Consider the following 14,949-nt stretch of genomic DNA (forward strand, 5'->3'; position numbering starts at 1 on the left):
CCACAAACACATCATAGATGGTAGCTCAGGCTATATGTGAGATGGTCGCCACTTTAGACTATGTTCTTGTCCTTCTTCACTACCTACATAATCTTGTGCTATATATCTTGCTCCATAACAGATCTAGAATTGATTCATCACCGCCATAAAAAAGGATGTATCACATGATTTTCTGTATCTTATCTATGATGTGCATGTGTAATTATAATCTATAATTATGCTCTGCTTCAAGTTTCCTTTTAGAGACAATAAAGCCCCCAACTTGAACTTGAGCCTCATATCTCCTATCCCCTATTAATTCACAGGAAGTAACAGGTGACGGGTTTGGAGGTCTCTTGGCCATGTGGCATTTGATGACCCCATTCAGCCAGGACAAATCAACTCAGTGGTAGAAGTCTATAATAAATGTTACTATATTTTCTTGAATGTGTGAATGTAACGAACCATTACACTGAATGTGTCAGATTTAAAGCTAGGGTAAGTGATATTTTTTTGGTTAAAACAAAACGTTTTTTGTTAAAGGTTGAAGCACTGTTGGTATAGAATGTTTGTTCAGTAAGAGGAGTCTCCCTAGCAGTCTCTCCAGCTCTTCAATAAACAGAAAATACAATTTCAGGTGGGTGACAACATTTCAGAGAGTACCCATATATCAGCTTCATTTTCAGTTAACAAAACATCTACTGAGCAACTGGGTGTTTCGGGTCTTGCAACAGACACCCTCTTCCAGGCGACCCGTCACCGACCTGAGGCTGATCAGACCCCGGCCTGTGTCCAAGAGGCATGCTACTGCCCCCACGGCCTCTTGGAGGCTTAGGGTGGCAGGTGAGCTGTTGACAGTGGGTGTTGGAGACACTAGGAGGTTCTGGGCACTGTGGGTTGCCTCCAGGTCTGGCTCCACCTGTGTCTTGTGTTGTGTCGTCGATGCCGCTGGCCAGTCAAACATCTCATTCTGCCATGATGGATTTTTAAACCCTAGCAGGCTTTACCACAGTCTGTAGCTTTTGGGTTCTTCATAGTGTTCCAGTTTTGTCAGCTAATTTCTTTGTGTCATTACTTCCAATTTCACTTGTTTAATCTGTAACCTTGAAAATGCATTTTCTGTTTAATAAAGAGCTGGGGAGACATCGAGACACCTGTTACTGAACAAACACTATATACAGTATATATCTATATATCTATATAGCAATGAGTATCAGAATATAGAGCTATTTAACACTTATTTTAAACAAAGAAAACCACTTACCCTACCTTTAAATGTAAGGTGGAAACTGTTGGACTAATGTATCGCACATCACTTTCCAATATCCAAAAAAAGACATTTGAAAGAAAGGAAGCACGATTCTTGATGTGTTTTCTGACTGGAACAGGTTGGATAATCAAAAGGGGTGACTAGTTGTACTACAGTCAGTTATTTTAAGAGGTTCACTGGTTTTGCACCACAGTTCCCAAGTGTTTTTCATCATTCTCATGTACCTGTTATGTTAACCTCCTCACTCCCAGGCCTAAACATAACCTCTCTCCCGGTTATGTTTAGGCCCAATTGAAATTAATATTTCCTTCACACCTCCACCCCTCTTCTCCTTTCCTCCTTCTGGTCCCTCTCCTTCTCTCTCTCCTTTCAAGTTTTGCTCCATTTTGCATATGGAAATCTACTGTATTTACTTGTCATTAAAATCAATAAATGTCAACTGTGTTGCACCCCTGAAAGACAAGGAACCAAGCCTGATAGAAATTGTTCAAATCAACATCTTCAGGGTGATTATAAACGGGCTGATGGTTATCAAATGATGCACAGAAAGAAAACAGATTACCGTAATATTGTGGTGATGAAGCAGTATTTATTTGATGTTGGTCATACACACCTCATTACCATGTGTATTAAACAAAAAAGCAGTATTAAAATGTGTTTCTTGAAGGCTAATTTATATTTTGTTGCACAACCCTCTTGACATGTGTTGCTCGATAAAAATCACTTATTTTCAACTGGGGAAAAAGTGTTGCATTGACACTTCTTTCAGTTGAAAACAGGGTCATGTGATGAAGTATAAATTTGCCTTTCAGTTTTGCACACATACTGTACTGTAACATGTTCACATTTGGAGGAATCATATTGGCAGTTATGGTTCTTTGGAGGTTTATACCATAATAAAAGGAAGGGATGTGTATTTTGAACATGACACATGGACTTAAGGAAGACTTTAAATCATTCTCTCTCCAAGGACTGCTACATGTACAGAATGTATTTGCATAATAATCAACATTTAGGAGGAGTTGGTCCCGTACATTGTAACCAAGAGGTTAGTGTACAGTTGTTCGTGTCTATGAGCATGTGCATTGTGCATGTGATTTTAGATGATGTAATAAATAACATACAAGCCGCGAATGAGAAAGACTACAGATCTGCTACAGAATGTACATGGAGGTACTGAGCAACATTCAATAGCTACCAGACGGATAACATGATTTAAATCTCAGCAGATTCCAGATTGGCTGCTGCTGTTCCCGAGCACATCTGGGCGCTAGGTTCCAGGTAGGTATACTGGCTATGTGCTTGACCTGATCAAATGTTTGCATATATCAACATAATTTGCTCACAATCCGGTAAAATGACATTCCACATTCCAGCATGTTTAGGAAAGACTAACCGTTTGGCCAATGCGTGGTATATGTGGTTTCCTTTTTCTTTTTTTTACACTTTATTAATCCCCCAGCGGTTGATGGTAAATGAGCTGCAATAATGAGCTTTCTGTTTGGTTGATTCTAGGTGGGGTCTCATGTGAAGTCTCTTCCCTCCCTAGCAGCCTGCACATGAGTCAAACCAGGACAACTTTAGCAGTGTGAGATGAGGAGCAACATGCCTGGCTTTTGTTTAGTTTTACATGCTAGCAACATTCCTTTATTGGAACTTAGCCAAGAGCTCTGTGTCTGTTGTCTCAGCTTCTCCAGGTGGACATCCATGGTGGTGAGTGACAAAACGGGCCTATGGTTGAGTGGTGTGCCGTGTCATCGACCAGTGCTACCGGATGTTGTGCTGCTGCCTGAGCTGGAACCACTGGAGCCTCGGTCCTCATAAATAGAGATTTCAATCTAATGAAAGATGAGTTAAGGGCTGCCGGTATAAGAGGTGTGAAAGTGGATCAACGATCACACATGGTGATACATGCTCACATGCATACATGCCCCCCCCCCCCGGTAACACACACACACACACACACACACACACACACACACACACACACACACACACACACACACACACACACACACACACACACACACACACACACACACACACACACACACACACACACACACACACACACACACACGCACACAAAGAGTTAAGGATACGACCCTCATTCCCCTTTCAATGGGATCTGTGATGAGCAGCCCTCTGGGAGCGTAGATCTTTTCATTTTGTTCTTGAATATACTTGGCAATCTTCTTAAGTACCTGAATCACAGACAAATCATAATTATGGCAAATTGAAATGAGAGAACGAAAGAACAAATGGTACCAGATTATCAACCCGGGTAATCCTGGGCCAGTAAGAGATCTCCAGTCTTACCTTCTCATAGCGTGTCTCCATGCAGAGGAAGATGAGGTAGGCTGTGGAACAGGCCAGGCATCCCTCCATGTAGGACTGGCCTCCAATCTTCTCCGCCTCGGTGTAGTAGTTGTTCAACGTCTTCACGGTGTCCTCAAACAGTGTCCGCTCAATCTGGAGACACGCATGAGCATACAGTATATACGTTATCCTACTGTGAGTAAAGTGTGCATCTAAACGTTGCCAGATAGGTTGTTAATTTCCAACAGGTCCAACCCATAATAAAGCTTGAGTAGTAAAGCCTTATTCACACTTAATTGTATGACAGTGTCGTCATACAACAAAGTATAAATTAGATAATTCAATGCATCCACACATCCTAACTTTTCTTCAAATATTTTATTACTGCTGTGCCACCTTGTCACCGAGGCAGAGATCAGGCTTGAGAGCGATTGCACTCTTACTTGTGAGCTACACTACATGGATATAAATACACACACACCTACTCACTGAGTCACACAGATATGCCATTGAACTGAAAAGGCATGAAAATTTGCCCCACTCCCCCTCACCCTGCTCTCCAGTTCGGAGGGGAACTTAGTTTGAAACTTGCAGGTGGTGCCTTCGCTATAGTCCCTCTGAATGAAGACTTTGTTGGCCAGTGATGCATTATGCCTCAGCTCCTGCAGGTTGTGGAACTAGAGGACAAACAGCACACAGAAAGCATATTCAAGCTAATTTGAAGGTTATCATCACAGTGAAGTTTAATTTATACAAATGTATATGTTGCATCATGACATGTTCTTAGATTGTATTTGTATCGGTTCTTTTTGGCGAGTGACTGTCATATTACGGAATATCACACCTCTGTACCTATTCCATTTTAATGTTTACAAACAATGGCAGATGCTGTTGCCTTTAGGGATATTGGATGATAGAGGACAAGCACTCAGCATGTGATCAATCACTACTCTATCTGTCAGGACCTGACTCTGCCTTGTTGCCTGTTGGACCAGAGCCCAGTACTGGACATACTATCTTATCTTTCATTCTCTCTCTGGCAGGATATGGAAGCAAGCTGGAAGGAGGAGACGGTACAACATTTCACTACAACTCACAACAGATCAATTCAGCAAAACAGAATTAAACAGACTGATGAAACCACAATTTTCTATAACATTTTTTTTATGCAGATGATAGTGGGGGTGGGAAGCGGTTAAATGAACCCAATGCCGTCAAGCATCATTCGCTCGTTTGTATTTTTAACATTACAGGTTCAGACGAGAGAAGGTGATATTGTAGAATAGTAGACCGTTCTAAACGGTCGCTGTCCGCGGTGCTGAAATGTATGTACACTGTGCAGTCATCGCATGATCATCATAACATCACAGTGGCAACATGACACTGGATTAACGGGACGACTCAACAACACACAAAAAGAGATCTGCTTTCACAAAAACAGCTTAACACCGCGAGGTCTGCGTGATGATCCGCTGTTTCTGCCCTACTTCTATTTCCAGTTAAAAATCAAAGCAGTTCCTATTCTTCACCGAATGTACACCCTAGAAGCTAAAAACAAATGCCATGCTTTGTACATTGACCAAAGAAGAAATACATTAAAAATAAAATTGTTTCAAGCGTGCGCCGTGCTGCGATTGAGTCACGCAATTTAACCTTGTGTAGCCTGTAGGATAGGCTGTGCCATGCCTAGACATTGTGGCAGCATTCGCGGTTTCATTATTGTAGAAACAGCCAAATAACATTATAAAAGCTGCTTTCCAACACCACAAAAATAAGCATCTCAAAAGATTCATTGTCGTGTGTATATTATATTCTCACCTCCGTCGCCATGTTGCCATCCGTGGCCGTATAGGGACGAGTCCCAGTCTACTCTGTGCTGAAATCGCTTTGGAGACAGAACGGATTGGAGGACTGAAGGGGGGAGGGGAGTAGAAGGCGGAGACCACACGAATAGAGGAGCATTGGGCGTAAAATCACTATGTGCATCTTACCGTTTTAACGACGTCATGGCAATATTTCCAGATACGTGATATGAATACCTCTGGCACGAGTCTTATTGGATTTTAATGATATACATACGGCTCTGGTATAAATGAACTTGTAATGAACATCTTCGATGAATTGAGTACAAAGGACCCTAATGGAAACCAGCCATAGTGCTTTCTTGGGTTTAAAATCCTCTTAACAGACCATGTATTGAACTGTACTTGCCTGTGCTTGTCTTTGCAAACTGTTAAAGTACTATTTAATCAATTAACACATTAAGCAACAAGTCACACTTTTCAGGATTACTGCCCAAATGGAAAAAAAACACAGAATCTGTTTTTAAATATCCAAATTGTCAGAGTTTAATATAATCAATGATATATGCATATTTCATCCTTTAAGTGGTCAAAATATACAGAACAAATCAATAGTTCATTTAATGTGCATTTTCCGGGGGATTTAAATTAAATATATATTACATACAGTAGAACATTTTACAGTAACAGGCTTTATAGGATTACAATAAAAGCATAGCAACAACTACAATCATCTGTGTCTGAATCAGTTTTAAAAACACAACTTTTCCTCTGGAATCCACTTTTTGGGTAATGACACCTCTATGGCAATGCTTTTTCTAACAGTCTCCTTTAAGCTTTTACAGTACAGTTAAACTGCTACACAGAGCTCAGTATCTTGACATGGCAAGACTAGAGATGAATCACTTTTTGTCTGCAAGGGAGGGGATGAGCAAAGCATGTAAAAAGCACAACAATCACCTAAGCTCACTACCCCAGCAAGCAAAGTTGAACCCACACGGTCTTCCTTCACCCAGCAAAGGGAAAAGTAAAGGTCCTTCCTTTTGTTTGCAGGCATCTAAAGATGGGTTGGGGGAGGGGGCCAAACCGTAACATGTCTCAGTCACCAAGAAGGTCCACTTCCTGGGATGGTGGGAACAATGACACCATTAGTGTCTCCCATCATGACTGTAACGTGGGGGTCCTACAGTAACAGTGCAGGGAGCAGTCCTCTTCAGTGGATAAGCCCACTACCACAACATGAACAACTAACCAGGCAGGTGTTTAGCATAGTGAGGGTGTCAGGAAGTTTAACATAGGGACAAGCACTCTCATCACAGATAGAAGTGCTTGAACTTTTGGAAGCCAAGGCGTTGTACGAGCCATATAGGTAAGCTGAAGGGCAGAGGGGTAGAACAGTGAAAGGTCCGCTGGTCATCTTGGGAAATAAAGATAAAAAAAAAGAAGTTCTGTCTTGCTCTCTCATAGCATCTTGTTGAGGGAGGAGTTGCAGGTGGCACAAACAAACACGGTTTCTCTCTGGGCCTCCGGAGCTAAAGAGAGGGGAGACGTGAGGACAGAGTTAGGCCGTGTATCCACCAAAGCATTTCTTCCTGTTTTCTATGCTAGAAATTCCAGCAGTGTGATAAGGCGCTGAGCATCAATTCTGGTGTTTTATCTGGTCAGAGTCGTTATGAATATTCCATACTTTTGAATCTTGCTCTTAACCACTTTAAACCTGGCATCCCTAATTCGGGCATGTCATTTTAGGTGAAAATGGTCAAAGAACTGTCATATATGAAGTATATGGCTTAAGTAGTTAACCCGAGTGATAAACAGCCCCCCTCCCCCAGGTGTAGTAATTCTGGAACAATAGCAGTAGTACACAGTAAAATCTGTAACTTTCAGGGTGCAGAAATTGATCTCAGTTAAATTAACAGTCCGGATTTCACTGTAGTAGCAGTAATAGTAATCCAGGTACTTCTTGTTGGATCCCGGCTTCTCACCTGTGGCGCCCATGCAGGATCTGAGCACCTTGAAGGAACAGCATCGAGAGCAAAAGCTGTTGCCACAGTTACTGCAGCTCCTCTGAAACGGGAAGAGACACAAGGTCTATTATCATCTCTGTAACATGTGAGAGGACACACATAACCACTGAACACGTCTCTGATTCTTGTTCATAGCAGGCTTGTCAGTCTCACCCTTTTCTTCAGCACTGAGAAGACTGCATTGCAGCTAGAACAGTTGCCTTTGGGGAGCGAGGAAGAAAGTGATAAAGAAAGAGACAAGACAGTAAACAGATGTGAGAAAAAGAAAAAATATGGACATGAGAATATTGTGATCAGGAGAGTTTTTTCTTAAATGTTATAAATACAGGAGTGAAGGACACAACTGGTCGGTGTAGGGAGTAATCAGAGCTGGCTGACCTGTGGCCGTGGTGGGGTAACGCTTGCGTAGTTTCTCAGTCAGCATGGAGACCTTGCTGCGGATTGGTTCTTTGCGGCTAAGGAGGCCACAGTCAGAGATGTTATCATAGTCCGGAGTCCCCAGATGGACATCGTCATCCTCCTGAGAGGGAGAGGGAGAAAGAGAGAATCATCCACAAACTGAGTTAAAACATGATTATCCTTTTGGAGTATTCCAGGAAACGTTGCCAGACGGCTCAGCATCGGGTCAAGCTGGACGTAATTCACTGTGAAAACAGCAGAGGGCATCACAATGATATCATTTTACATCCCACCATGGGAGCAATCAGTGGAGAACACCAGATCAAATGACTCTTGGCACATTAATGCAGGCTTAGCTTAGTCGATTTCTAATTTTTTGTAGTGGACTGCACAATCTTAAACACTCTGCCCTGTATTCTTTGCCCTTATCCCTTTTGCTGTTACTGGAACTGTATAGTTATATATCAGATCCATGTGAGAAATCGATTACTCCCCGAAGTCACTGTAGCAGTATAAAGAGGTAGAGAGCTAGAGAAAAAAATAAAGAAAATACAAACAGACTGCAGAGTCAATACAATTGACAAAGTCAGTGTGTCTATTAGACTATTAACTATAACACCCATGGGAAATTACATTTGGCAATCATCGCAAATAATGTTCCACATGGGACTAAAATCACACTCGGAAAGTAGCTAAAGAATGAACAGGTCATTGGCAAACAGGGAGGAGAGAACTTGGAGAGACTGGTAGGGATTAGAAACGTAGTTCCCAAACATACGGAACCCTAGTTGTTTACGCTCCTCATACACAGACTAGGTGCATTTGTTAATTTGTTCCTTTTGGCCTTCAGAATGATAAACCCAACTGGGTGTATTAGTCAGAGATTTTCAACAAATGTATTTAGATCTCAAACAATCCATGAATTATAAAACCCTTTATACCATCTGCCAAATATAAACATAACTTATCGCCACACATGGTTGTGAATACAGATGACTATATGGTTTTATCTTTCATTTCAGGTTTCATGACTAATATACTCACTTATTAAGGCCAACCACGTAAGTGACATTTGGAGGACAGAAGGGTCACAATTGCCTCTGCCCACTGACTGTGTGACAGTCTTCAGCCAAAGGGCTGCTAACTTTCATACCACAGCCAGTCAATCAAACAGACCAGTAAAAATCCTATGTCTCTATGTCGCAGAATGCCTACAAAAATGTGCATAATACATTTAACATGCAGTCATTTAGCCAAAAACACACACACTGCAGGGATATGAAGAAGACAGGACTATAGATATATATATATAATATTTCCCATCTTTTATCAGACTTGCCAATATACAAGAATGACCACCTGATAAGAGATGGGAAGACGAGCGACACAGATCCAAGTAATTTTAATTATTGCCAACATTTTTACAACCAGGTTTCTTTGTTGCTATTTCAATGATGATGGAGGAGGGATGGGTAGATGAGGGACAGGGGGAGGAAGAGGGAGAAACCACTTACCACTAAGACCAAAGGCGACACCTTATAAAGGGAAGCAGAGCAATACAAAAGAAAAATGTCATACAGTAGAATTAACATTTAATAGTAGATGTAAAATTTGGTCTACGCATGAGAAAAGACATTCAGACATGCATACACACATTCTTCAAAACAACACACAAACACCGAAAGGTTGATCATCATGAGCACACAACGGGAAAAGGGCTTCTCAAAAAGCTAGTTTCAGAGACTCAGTGTGATGGCCTCTGCTAAACAGAGGGGCGCTACACTCACCTGCTGAGAAATAGAGTGCTCCTGAGTTCAAAGGACAGCAGAGAAAGAACAGGAGATGAGTCACTTGGGTTAGAGCTTGTCACTCATTGACAAAAAGCAGCAGCAAGCAGCGGAAGCAAACATATTGACAGATGTGTACTGTATCTTCTTTTGTTACTGCTAATCTATGACTATTAGAAGATATCAAATAACTAGCTACCTCTTATTCATCACATCAGATTTGCCACTATAAGCAAAGAGGGCACAGGGTGGGGAAGGTGCCATCAGTATTATACCAGGACATTTCATTTCACACCAAGACAATGAAAAATCTGATAAATACTAAAGTTTGAAAGAATTCATAGACAATAGGAAAGGGCAGACACAGCCATGGTAAAGAAGGAAAGAGATAGAAATGAGAAGAGTTGTGAAGTTTTCTTTACCTCAATGTAGTGATCGACCGTTTTTTCAGCTGACTCCGATAATTATTGTTCTGTTAAGGTTGCAGGCCAATATGCAAGCTAACATTTTTAAGTAATCAAAGTTAAACATTTTGCAGGCAAAATGCTGGGACACTTACTGTATCCAAATCAATTCAATTCAAAGAGACCATGGCTCAGGCTCACTGGTGGAATTTATCAATTAGAACTTTAACAACATAGGTCTGTCCATCTTCATCTATGACTGCTTCTCTTCAGAAGTAGAGATGTGCAAATGAAAATCTTTCTATAAAATACTTAAGGACTAAATTTAACCTGGCTGTTTGGATGGTTGATAAAGTTCTATCTACCCAGATTGTAGCTACTATATATGTAGGGACAAACCTTGCAGAAATGGGGGACCTCCAAATGCAATGTAGCCAATTTTCTAGACCATTTACAATTAGACCATTTGTGTTGTAGCACTGTTGTGGGAACCCATAATATGTGACTATGAGGGGAACTTCAGGACTATGTGGAAAATCACACAACTACTAACAAGGCAAGCTGCAAGGCAGCACCCTCTAGTGGACAGATTTGCAGAGAGACTGACAGACATATACAAGCAGGTGTTTTACACTCGCACTTCACTTGGCTCAACTAATCACTCCAATACCATGAGGCCAATAGATGATATGTGGAGGAAAAGGCTGAATATGAGCCAAAGTAGAAAAAATAGGCATGCCGGTCATCGGTCGATCACTACCTCAATAGCATCTTTAAACTCGTCATCGGGCTCCGCCTCCTCGGCCTCCTCAACGCTGCCAGGCGATAGGTCCTACACAGTGCACAACCGCATACACATGCACAGTTATCATATTAATGTTATCATACACACACAGTTATGTATTATTCACAAACTGAGATTATATACATGTATGAATTGGAATAGCAGGGGATCAAGACATAAGCAGCTTACAGAGTGCATGTGATCTCTGTGTTGTTAATGTGCCATCATTACATTCCATCCAGCAACAAGCCCTCCCATCCTGAGACCACCCTCTCCCTCAATCTCCTCCCATCTCCCCCCCTCACCGATCTCCCATCTGTTAACCACCTGAACCGTCCCTAGTATCCCTATTCTGGGGGGCGAACATTCATGGAAAATAGACGATCTACGAGCTAGATCGGCTATTTTTGGCAAATACATTTGGCGTGTAGAGGGAAACAAGAGTAGATCAAGTACTCAGGTCAGTACAGGGGGTCCGGGACCCCTAGGGGAGGTCCGGCAGGGGGTCCGGGACCCCTAGGGGGTCCTCAGAGCTACTATAGGGGGTCCGCCAAATCTTTGAGTGATAGGATTTAGTTTTTTTTACATTAACCACTTGAACCCTACAATTCCTTTTCTGAGGGGAACATTAGCCGAAAATAGCAGATCTACAAGCTCTCAACGCCTCGCAGAGAGCATGTAGATCGGCTATTATTAGCAAAAAGGCTATAGGTGTAGAGGGAAATAATAGCAGACTAAGTAAAAAAAAACTTTAATCTGAAACACAATTTTATATAATATAGAGGGGGGTCCCTGCTTCATCTCTCTCTCTCAGCTAGGGGGTCCTTGGCCTGAAAACGTTGAAGACCCCTGTTTTAAGAAATATCTATTATTGTCTTCTTGTTCTTATGTAATGTGTTGTCTCGCCACAAGGGAAACAAGCCCCCCCAGGGCTTTTTGTGTTATCCTTTTGGCATTGTTTTACTGTACTGCTTCAAACTGCCAATAACGTATTCAATCAATCAATCAATCAAAAGTATAGAGGGTTTAAGTATTTCATTCACCACACTCGCTGTCCACCTCACCTCCAGACTGGTGGGTGTAGGGGGCCAGTCCTGCAGGTTACTGTGTTGATCCTGCTCGGCGTGCCCCGTCTCTGTGTCTGAAGCCTGGGCCCGACCTGGGTTGAACAGCTCCAGAAGGTTCAGCAGAACTGGAACCACAAAAGAGACGGTTCTACAACCTACAACATTCCACAGGAGCTTTACATCCAAGTGACTGACAGTCCACAGTCTGAAGGCTGCTGCGACATCATACGAGTGAAAATAGCCAAACTACAAGCGTGTGACGCGATGTGGTCTTGTAGATCTGTTATTTGCGCTTGTAAGATTTTTTGGAATTTGGAATTTGACTCAGACAGTGACATTTAAATAAAGAGTTAAATTAACCGTAAGGTGTGAAATCTACTATGTGAGGCAGGACACCTCCACACAACCAAAATGGTCGTGCTGTTACCCAATCCAGCTCTACTCTGTGGCTGTTCTGCAGCAGCTCGTTCCTGCTTCACCTATGGTATTTCAACACATCAATATATCAACACAAGAGTCAGCCTCCATCCAACTTGCTTGGTCCAACATAGTGGCCTGCCAGCTAAAACCAGTGATTAATAGTCTACCCATTTTGAACAATTACATAATTAGATAATGGAATGTAAAGCCCATTCATTTCATTAAAGAATGAGAGCTGGAGGTCACAGACCGATGATGAAATCAGGACCACATCCTCTGCAAAAAGCAGTGATGCAATTCCACCCAGCTCACCTAACTGTAAACCCTCTACGTCTACGACATGACTGCGCCTTAAGATCCTGGCCATGAATATCTCATACAGGATACGTCACAATTGAATTTGCAACCCTGGCAGAGGCCAACCCCTATGAGAATGAGTCCAACTTACTGCCGAGGACACGAACACAACTCTCACTTTGAGCGTAGGATATAAACAAAACAAAAAGTTCCAAAATTTGTGATCGCTACTTGGCAATAACATTATACCGTTGGAATGCCTGTTTATTTCCCTTTTAAATGGTGCCCGATTTGTAAGGAACATGTATTTCTGGGATGAGCAGCAGAGTATGTGGGTTGCTGCTCCCATTAAAAATGTGCCAAATCTTCTCTGTCAATGCCAAATTCTGCTGTTGTTATTGACTCTTGTTAAGGGTTGTTGGTGAATTGAATAATGAAATTTTACGGAACTAAGATTTAACATTTCCCATCTGGCAACACTGGGAGAGAAAGAGCCTGACAATACGTCCAAAGTAAACGACTACAACATCAGCGCAATACCTCCAGAAAAACGAAAACAAAACAAGAATCCTTGATGTTAAATCTTCATTCTATATATCAACAGAAGCAATGCTGGGCAAGAAATATCCCCAAAGACTGGTTGAAAATCAAAGGATTTTTTATAAATGAGACCCAAGATGAGGAAGAAGATATCAGATAGCAATTTCTATGTCTAAAGTAACCTCTGCAGAAGTCTTTGTTCCACAGGAAGAGGGCGCTGTTGAGCACAGCCAGCATCCAGGCCACTGGAGTGGTGTACAGCAGACACATCACCAACAATAACCCTCCATAGAACCTAGAACAAAAGACACACACACACACTTTATCTGCAAGTACAGGAAAAACAAAGCATAGATCTAGTGATCTATCAACTGTTGATAGATCTGTGTGTGTGTGTGTGTGTGTGTGTGTGTGTGTGTGTGTGTGTGTGTGTGTGTGTGTGTGTGTGTGTGTGTAGATATATACTGTACCTAGAGGACTTGGAGTGATTGTCCCAGTATAGGACCTTGTACACAGATTCTGCTGACACACAGGCAGTAGACAGCATATCATCCAGATGCTTCAACCTATTGAAAAATTGACACATGAGAACATGCTAATGCAAACTCAGTTAAGATAAACACAAACTAACAAAAGTCAAAATGCATAGAAAATGGCATAAATGGTATAAATTAGAATTAGTTCACTCTGTGAACTAATTCTAATCTCTAAAAAGTATTTTTCCTTTATTTACAGGATTGACAAATTTGACATAGTGTGATATCATACAAGTGCACATCCTACAATTCCTACAAACACACACACACTTACAGGTCTTTGACTTGCAGCATGGCATCCTGTTTGGTGAGATTCACCTGCAGCAGATCTCGGCGGTGCACGGCATTATACCGCCTCCTCTGGAGCTCTGCCTCCGAAGTCTCACCCCCACACATGTCCTGCAGGTAGCCCAGGGCAGCAGGTGCCGACACCCCCAGCACACACACCAAGAACCAACCCACTGATAAAACGGATGAGAGAGAAGATGACAGACATACAAGTACATGCTGAAATGAATGAATTGTTCCATGGTTTGTAGCATACAGAAATGAGGCACACCAATGTTAAAAACCTTCTGTTGAATGTCACCTTACCTTCACTAACAGTAAAGAAGAAGATATTCAGGAGTATATAGACAAGCAGAGAACACAGGGGCATCCTCCACCTGAGAGACAGGAAATAGTGACTATTTCAGAATGTGAAGCACTTTAACATAAAAGCTCTTTTCAACTACGTGCAACCCAGAACCTTCCATAACCTAATCTGAGTTCCCAGAAGTTTTCGCCAGCTCTGGCGAGGAACTTCTGGGCCAGAGCCCTGGTATTTGTGGGCGGGATGTAACTTACGCTCAGAATCTGAGCGGACACGCCTCTTACCGGTCTGAGAGCTGTGCAACTCGTCTAAAAAGTTGATTTGAATCACAACGCAGTGGCCGCGCCCCTGCTGTCCAAGCTCCGACGCAATGCCTCCCAGACTATCCATAACCTGACACTTTCCAAAACCTGTGAAGTCTTTTTCTCCTTTATAACCAAACCACCCTTCAAGGGGAAGAAATACTAGATCTACATGGTCACGGCACTCTGTGAGCTTGCAGATTTGCTATTTTTTGCTGTTTTAGAAAGATGTCATGTTCTGAGAACCTTATCTGAAACCGAGCTGTAGCGTATGGAAACAAATCCTGAACCTGTGTGAAATACGTTTCACGGCACTGTTCACATATTTCTTGTAGTCTAATAGAGACAATAAATAAGATGTGTGGCTGTTATATTAATGTTGTTTTTGAAGCACACGCACCCGAGTAAGTAGCGAATCAGCTCA

At 42.0% G+C, this 14,949-nt stretch overlaps 2 protein-coding genes across 5 annotated transcripts in view; both read right to left on the bottom strand.

Moving 5' to 3' along the window:
- Nucleotides 1–1,940: 1,940 nt before the first annotated feature.
- LOC311055040 (golgin subfamily A member 7B-like) lies at nucleotides 1,941–5,398 on the bottom strand (the record flags this gene model as incomplete). Its single annotated transcript, XM_084071112.1, has 5 exons — nucleotides 1,941–3,087; nucleotides 3,352–3,453; nucleotides 3,569–3,721; nucleotides 4,120–4,245; nucleotides 5,387–5,398. 5 exons carry the CDS (start codon nucleotides 5,396–5,398, stop codon nucleotides 3,004–3,006), a joined length of 477 nt encoding a protein of 158 aa, XP_083927238.1. The 3' UTR covers nucleotides 1,941–3,003.
- A 492-nt stretch (nucleotides 5,399–5,890) lies between these two features.
- Nucleotides 5,891–14,949, bottom strand: part of zfyve27 (zinc finger, FYVE domain containing 27) — a 10,334-nt gene continuing 1,275 nt past the window's right edge. The window contains exons 2-12 of one of the 4 annotated variants that reach the window (XM_084082739.1): nucleotides 14,926–14,949; nucleotides 14,226–14,296; nucleotides 13,906–14,092; nucleotides 13,566–13,661; nucleotides 13,278–13,390; nucleotides 11,836–11,963; nucleotides 10,748–10,819; nucleotides 7,776–7,917; nucleotides 7,551–7,597; nucleotides 7,356–7,437; nucleotides 5,891–6,902 (exon numbers count right to left, since the gene is read on the bottom strand). The exon at nucleotides 14,926–14,949 is cut by the window's right edge and continues 222 nt beyond it. In XM_084082739.1, coding sequence (XP_083938865.1) covers nucleotides 6,832–6,902; nucleotides 7,356–7,437; nucleotides 7,551–7,597; nucleotides 7,776–7,917; nucleotides 10,748–10,819; nucleotides 11,836–11,963; nucleotides 13,278–13,390; nucleotides 13,566–13,661; nucleotides 13,906–14,092; nucleotides 14,226–14,296; nucleotides 14,926–14,949 — 1,033 coding nt within the window. In that variant the 3' untranslated portion in view covers nucleotides 5,891–6,831. Of the gene's footprint in view, nucleotides 6,903–7,355; nucleotides 7,438–7,550; nucleotides 7,598–7,775; nucleotides 7,918–10,747; nucleotides 10,820–11,814; nucleotides 11,964–13,277; nucleotides 13,391–13,565; nucleotides 13,662–13,905; nucleotides 14,093–14,225; nucleotides 14,297–14,925 lie in introns of all 4 variants that reach the window. The other 3 variants (XM_084082738.1, XM_084082741.1, XM_084082740.1) reach the window with 3 other exon arrangements.

Source organism: Gymnoscopelus microlampas (assembly GCF_963454915.1).
Source record: "Gymnoscopelus microlampas genome assembly, chromosome: 2".
In the NCBI taxonomy this organism is placed as follows: Eukaryota; Metazoa; Chordata; class Actinopteri; order Myctophiformes; family Myctophidae; genus Gymnoscopelus; species Gymnoscopelus microlampas.